This window comes from Apteryx rowi, unplaced genomic scaffold (assembly GCF_003343035.1).
Source record: "Apteryx rowi isolate R43461 unplaced genomic scaffold, aptRow1 scaffold_13, whole genome shotgun sequence".
NCBI classification, from domain to species: Eukaryota; Metazoa; Chordata; class Aves; order Apterygiformes; family Apterygidae; genus Apteryx; species Apteryx rowi.
In genome coordinates this window covers 5,419,887-5,426,539 of record NW_020447530.1, presented here as the reverse complement: position 1 = coordinate 5,426,539, position 6,653 = coordinate 5,419,887, and the positions used below count along the sequence as shown (strand labels likewise).

Below are 6,653 nucleotides of genomic sequence, written 5' to 3'. Positions count from 1 at the left end.
AATAATAATAATAATAAAAACAATTTTGCAAAACGCGGGGGAGCCCGGCGCGGGGCTGGAAAACCGAGCTTTTGCTTGTAAAACAAGCCAAAAAAAAAAGAAAAAAAGAATTACTTTCCTACCTCGGCTCGCCTGCCCACGCTTTACGCCCCCTCTCGCCGTTCCCCCCCGAGACCCCAACTTTGCCGCAGCCCCGGGGAGGGCAGAGCCGCGGCTGCCCCTCGCAGCAGCCGGCCCGCCCGGCCGCGTTTTGTTCCCCCGCATTAATCAGCCCCAGCGATCAGCGGAGCCGCGGCCGCTGTCCCGTAATTAGGCAGCGTGTGCCGCCCGGATTATCTCGTTAGTTTATCAAGAAAACATTTATTATAATTAATTCTCGGACGGGGTAATTATTATTGAGCGAGGGCAGAGCAACTGGTAGCCGGGATCTCGGCGAAAGCAGGGAGGGGGGAGGCGGGGGAAAGGTGACAGATTGCGGAGCGGAGCCGTTGCTCCGCGGCGGCCCCGGGCTGCGCGGCCGCGGCCGGACGGCGCGGAGTGGAGCGGCTCCGCGGGCGGCCGCGCTGCGCGGGCTCCTCGGCGGGCCGCGGGCTCGGCGTGCGGCCTCGAGGTTGGAAAGGCTGATTTTTTTTTTTTAAATTGGGGGAGGGAGTGTGGCTGTTTTATTTTTGTTCTGTTTGTTTGACTTTCGAGCGCGCCTCAAACTCAGTTTTGCTCTCCCGCGCAGCCTGCGCGGCCGAGCGCGTTCGCGGCCCGAGTTGCGCCGACATCGGTGCGTTGCGCGGCTCCCGCCTGCGCGAAGCTGCCCCACTTCAAACCTCCCCCCGCAGCGCGGTTAAAAGCGCGGAGCGACCCCGCGCTTCCTCGGCGGGAGCGGGGCCAAGCCGCGCTAGTTGCGCGCCGTCTGCGCGCACCTGCATTAACGCTGGCGCTTAGCAAAGCGCGGGCTGGGCAAGCGCTTCCCCGCGGGGCAGGAGGGAAACTTTTGCAACGCGTCTAAAAACGACGGCGCTGGAAATGGGCGGGGGGCGGCGGGCCGGGGGGACGCGCAGGGCCCCTCCGCCTGCGCGCAACCCTCCGCGGGCACCGGCCGGCCGCGCTGCCGGGGGCGGCGGCTTTCCCTGCGTGTGAACTTGCGGGCTGAAACACTTCGTTTTGGGCTGTTTGCGGGAGAAACTTTTTTTTCCGCTGCTCATTTCTTTTTTTTTTTTTCCCCGACGGTCGCCGCGAACGGAGCGAGATTTTGGGGGAAGAAAAAAAAAAAAGAGAAAAGAAAAGAAAAAACGATTTTCCAGGGGGAACCGAGCGGTCTAACCCTTTTAAGAGCCGCGGGCTGCCCCCTGGCCCTTTGTCCGCCATGTTTTGGAGGAGCCCGTGTTTTTTTTGGGGGGGGGGGCCGAGCTGCCGCCTCCCCCCGGCGCCGGGCGGGGGGACCGGGCGTCCCGGCCGGGCCGCTTCCCCGGGCCGCGCAGCGAGGTGTTTGTTTAGCTTTAGCTGCGTAATCAAGAGTTTCTTGAAAGCCTAATAAATCTGTTACTTGCCTCCAAATCTAATTACCCGGAGTACTAATTAGGTGCAAATGGCCGGTGGAAATTACTGCAGACGTGGAATGATCGCGGTAGAGCAGAAAAGTTTGGCTCTTCCCGAGCGGGCATTTGAGCTCTGAAATGCAGCAACGTCGGGGGGGAAGAAGAAGGAGGAGGAGGAGGAGGCGGAGGGGGGAAAGGTTTGAATGTTGCCCAAACCTGGGATAATTAAAGTCCTTGCAAGAGACTGGGGGAGAGATAGGTTTCTTGAATTGTTTCTTTGTTTCTCACCCTTGGGCTTTGTTATCTGCATTATTTATTTAGCCGAGGGGTTCTTTGTGTCTGCCAATGGCCCCAATCAAGTTTTGCTTGAGACAATTAGCTAGTGCCCGGCCGGGAATCCTATGCAAATGCCCGGGGTAGCGATACAATGCGAGCAGTTGAAGGCATGGGGGGGGGGGTTTGTTCGGGTGCAGAGCGGGTTGCAATTACTGGATGCGAGGTAACAGCCCCCTTCTCCTCCTCGCCTTTTTTGGGAGAGCTGCCGTTTATCTAGTCAGTCTCTGCCTCGCCCGCCAAGCCGGCTGGGGGTCCGGCTTTAAGAGCTGCAGCTTTAGCCGGGGGAGCTGCGGGCCGGCAGCCCGCCTAACCCCCGCACCCCCCCCCCTCTCGCCCGCAGGACCCCCGGCCCCGACGGGACCCCCGGCCCGACGGCCCCGCCGCCCCGCCGCCCGGGCAGGCAGGGCCCCCGCCGCCCGCGTTCCGGCCCGCGCTCCTCCCCGCCGCGACTTTAGCATGATGTCTTATCTTAAGCAACCACCTTACGCAGTGAATGGCCTGAGTCTCACGACCTCGGGCATGGATTTGTTGCACCCGTCCGTCGGCTATCCCGGTAAGGCACGTTTTTCTCCTTCCCGTTGCTTTCCTCCCCACCGCCACCGCCAGTTCCTCCTCTCTCCTCTGTCCCYGCGCGTCTCCCGAGGAGGGGAAGCGGTCAGGCCTCTGGAGAGGGGGGGCACAACGTGCCCGGGGACCGCAGCCCTGCGGCTGACGGCTGGTGGGCCCAAGGGTCCCTCTTCCGCCCATCCTCAACTTTTTATCCAGGAAGGGGCTTAAAACCCGGGGACGGCTTCATGCTGGAGGTGGGCGACAGATGCTGCTGCTCCAGGTCACGGGGGGGGGGGGGAAGATGGGGAGGATGCACCTGAGGGACGATGGCTGCAAGGAAGCAGCCGAGCACCTGGACGCGGGATGGGGAAGGCCCTGGAGAGCTCCTTCCCCTAGGGTGGGGGACAGGTCACCTTGGGATCCACCTGCCCCCTTGGGGAAAGGCCTGGGGAGGGGGCTGGAGGGAGGGCAGGCCGCCCGCCGGGCCGAGGGGCGCCCCAATAACGTGCAGGGCCTGCGGCCCCTCTTCGCAGCCACCCCTCGGAAGCAGCGGCGGGAGCGCACCACTTTCACCCGGGCGCAGCTCGACGTGCTGGAGGCGCTTTTTGCCAAGACCCGCTACCCCGACATCTTCATGCGGGAGGAGGTGGCGCTGAAAATCAACCTGCCCGAGTCCAGAGTGCAGGTAGGAAGCAGGATCCCCCCAGTCCCATCCGCCCCTGCCTCCTCCATCCCGGTGCGCGGAGGCCTTGGCAGGGCCGCCGCTGGGCAGGGAGGCGGTGGTGCCGTTTTGGGGGACGGGGCCAGCCCCGGAGGGGGAACAAGTCCCAAAGGGAAGCTGGTAGATGGGCGAGGGAAGGCAGAGAGGTTGCGGAGTGGAAATCAGCCCGCCCTTGGCTCGAGTCCGCCCTTGCCGGGAAGGGGATGCGGGTGCATTGCGGAGGTCTCGGAAGCGCCTGGATCCCAGCTCCTGAGCCCCCGTGTGCCTTCCCGGCACCCTCCGTCTCTGCACCCCGGCGAGGTGTCCCCAGCGTCCCCAGGCTATGCAACAGGCCTCAGCCCCGGGGCCAAATCCCGGCCCTCCCCAGCCTGTCCTGCAGGAGTTTGGGGCCACCGGAGAGGCAGTGAAGGCTCCCCCTTCCCTGGGGATCCCACCGAGGGCCTCCGCATCCTTGGAGCTGGCCCAGATGGGGATCCCATTTCACACCAGTGCAGACTGGGGCCTTCCGCTCCCTTTAAAGGGACTTGGACTGGAGAGCAAGGCGGTCTTGCAGGAGGGGGAGCCTCTCCTGAGGCTGGGCCATGTCTCCTCCGGGAGCATCCTGCGGGGGCCCATCTGGGGGACACTTTACTACGAGCACCTGCGGCCGGGGCAGGGGAGCAGAGCAGCTCCAAATCCCTTCCCTYTCCCCCTGTGAGGTTTCCCAAGGCCCCAGTCACCCGATAGGCGTGCGGCCATGTCCCAGCCAAGCCTAGAAACTGGGGACCCGGATCTCCCGCTTATTAAACTGTGGGCTTTCCCACTCACTGAACCCCAAATTTCCCCCACGAAAGCTCCCCGGTCCCAGGCCTGGGAGCAGCTCATGGCCACCCCCCAATCCCGGCCCGAGGAACTTGAGAGGGACTGGGGGGGCCAACCCTGGATGGAAGGTGAAGAGCAGAAAGCCTGTTAGAGAGTAAATGAGACATCTTTAACACCCCCCCCCCAACCACTGCCTCTGCTTCCCTAATTGTTTCCTCCCTTTATGATGCTCTATTGTTTCTAATTAAGGGCTTGACTTCAATAGGCCTTAAACGGTGATTCCTGGGGGTCCCCGGCTGGCAAACAGCAAATAGGGAGTGATTTCCCCCCCCCCTTCCCCCAAAAGTGACCTTATTAAGCAGTTTGATTTGCCCATTTCCACTTGTTATTACTGCTAATGATCTCAGGGAGGGGGAGCCACGGAGCCTGGCTTTGCGATAGCCTGCAAACCTCGCACGCCGGGGAGAGCTTTCGCTCCCCCCCAAGGTCTCCCCTCCGCCAGCGCTCACCCCCTTGGGTTCGTCTCCGTGTCCCTAACGCAAGGCTCTTCTCTCTCCCTCCCTCTCTTTCCGTCTCAAGGTGTGGTTTAAAAACCGTCGAGCCAAGTGCCGCCAGCAGCAGCAACAGCAGCAGAAYGGGGGCCAGAATAAGGTGAGGCCGGCCAAAAAGAAGAACTCGCCAGCCCGGGAAGTAAGTTCGGAGAGCGGGACCAGCGGGCAGTTCACTCCCCCCTCCAGCACCTCGGTCCCCACCATTTCCAGCAGCAGTGCCCCCGTGTCCATCTGGAGCCCAGCGTCCATCTCCCCGCTCTCAGACCCCCTGTCCACCTCTTCCTCCTGCATGCAGAGATCCTATCCCATGACCTACACCCAGGCATCAGGGTACAGCCAAGGATACGCTGGCTCGACCTCCTATTTCGGAGGGATGGACTGTGGATCTTATTTGACCCCTATGCACCACCAGCTCCCTGGACCGGGGGCCACCCTGAGTCCCATGGGTGCCAATGCCGTTACCAGCCACCTCAACCAGTCTCCAGCCTCCCTCTCCACCCAGGGCTATGGAGCCTCCAGTTTGGGCTTTAACTCAACCACCGATTGCTTGGATTATAAAGACCAAACCGCCTCCTGGAAGTTAAACTTCAATGCTGACTGCTTGGATTATAAGGACCAGACGTCGTCGTGGAAGTTCCAGGTTTTGTGAAGGCCGGCGGGAGCCTTTGTGACACCCCGAGAAATCGCGACGAGAACAAACACGCTGGGCTGAACATTCCAGTTTTAGTCAGGTCTTGGTTAAATTAAAGAGAAAACAATTAAACAAACAAACGGACAAACGAACGAAGAACAACAACAACAGCAAACAAAATAAAAAGAGAGACAGTGTTGGTGTGATCGTATTCAGATTCATCTCCTGCTCAGACGCTCTGGAAAAGGAATAATAAAGAGGAAACGGAGGAAGAAGGCCTTAAACGGACAGATCATCTAGTGAGCAGAAAACAGACAGACCAATCTGTGTTCTTTATAGTTTTAGGCAATTGTTGGGTTTCTTTGTTTGAAAGAGGTGGAAGATCATTCCATCGACGGGCCAGTTTAAGGAAAAAAAAAAAAAGTCTAGGTTTTTATTTCTTTTTGTGTGTGTGTGGAAAGATCCTTCACCCAGAGGTTTCCAATGTGTTAGCCAACCCTTGGTTAAAATATTCGGAATGGACAGCATCTCTCTCCCTCTCTTTCTCTCTTTTTCTCTCTCCCTCTTTCTCTCTCTCAAGCTCATTCAACTGTTTCGTGCCACTTGCTCAAGTTGGCGCTGAAAGAACTTGGTTCAGGGCTGTGTGGGTTGTGTGACTGATTGTCCTAGCTGCACTACTTTATTTAAAGAAAAAAAAATAATGTTCATAAGGAGTCAATATGTAGTTTTTAAGAGACAATCAGTGTGTGTCTTATATAAATGGTACATCTGTGGTTTTTAATCTGTGCTAGACTTCAAAACTGTGATCTCCTGTATTGTATGCAACTCTGAACTCTGCACCAGCAGGAGTTCTGCTGTGATTTAAATAGGTTATAATTATAAGTGAAATTCAGAGCAACTGAGTTACCTATTATCATCTTTAAAAAAAATAAAATAAAATATGTATTAGAAAATAAAAAAAGTGACCACCTTTCACCAGAGGTGAACTGCACTGAAACTTGTTACAACAAACTGTCTCTGAATGAAAGAGAAAAGAACGAAAAAAWACCCCACCCAAGGACATTAAACTCCTCTGTAGTTAACTTACTGTCGGCCACGCTGGCAGTAACAATAAAATAAAACAGGACGTTGGTCAGTTGCTCTGACCTGGATGAATTTAAACTGAGAAAATCATTGTCGTTTATGCTTGCAGATGTTAACTGAAAAAAAGAAAAAAAAAAAAAAGATATATATGCATAAACCTTTTTTCCTGGATTTGGCAGATATGTATAATTATATTAAAATGGTTCTAGCACACTTGATTGTTGTCTTCCATTTTAATTGTATCCAGCGAGTTACGGAGAGGGGGCAACGCAGTCTGCAGCGGAGATTTCCTGTTGAAAGCGAGGTTAGCGGGGACAGGAGGATCTCGCTGGCTCTGCAGGGCCAAGGCAAAGGCGGTCTCGCGCTCCCCGAATTTTCTAGCCCGGTTCCCCCTAGGTGCCGTTTTCTTTGTAAACAGGGAAGGAAGCACAATGAGGGGGGATTTTTTATTA

At 56.9% G+C, this 6,653-nt stretch overlaps 1 protein-coding gene across 2 annotated transcripts; it reads left to right on the top strand.

The window, feature by feature from the left end:
• The first annotated feature begins 2,304 nt into the window (after window positions 1-2,304).
• On the top strand, window positions 2,305-6,414 carry OTX2 (orthodenticle homeobox 2). 2 transcript variants are annotated; one of them, XM_026056187.1, is made up of 3 exons: window positions 2,305-2,418; window positions 2,948-3,099; window positions 4,516-6,414. In XM_026056187.1, exons 1-3 carry the CDS (start codon window positions 2,322-2,324, stop codon window positions 5,134-5,136), a joined length of 870 nt encoding a protein of 289 aa, XP_025911972.1. In that variant the 5' UTR covers window positions 2,305-2,321; the 3' UTR covers window positions 5,137-6,414. The 2 variants fall into 2 exon arrangements, with proteins under 2 accessions (XP_025911972.1, XP_025911971.1); XM_026056186.1 differs by having other exon boundaries at window positions 2,322-2,442.
• The last annotated feature ends 239 nt before the right edge of the window (window positions 6,415-6,653 follow it).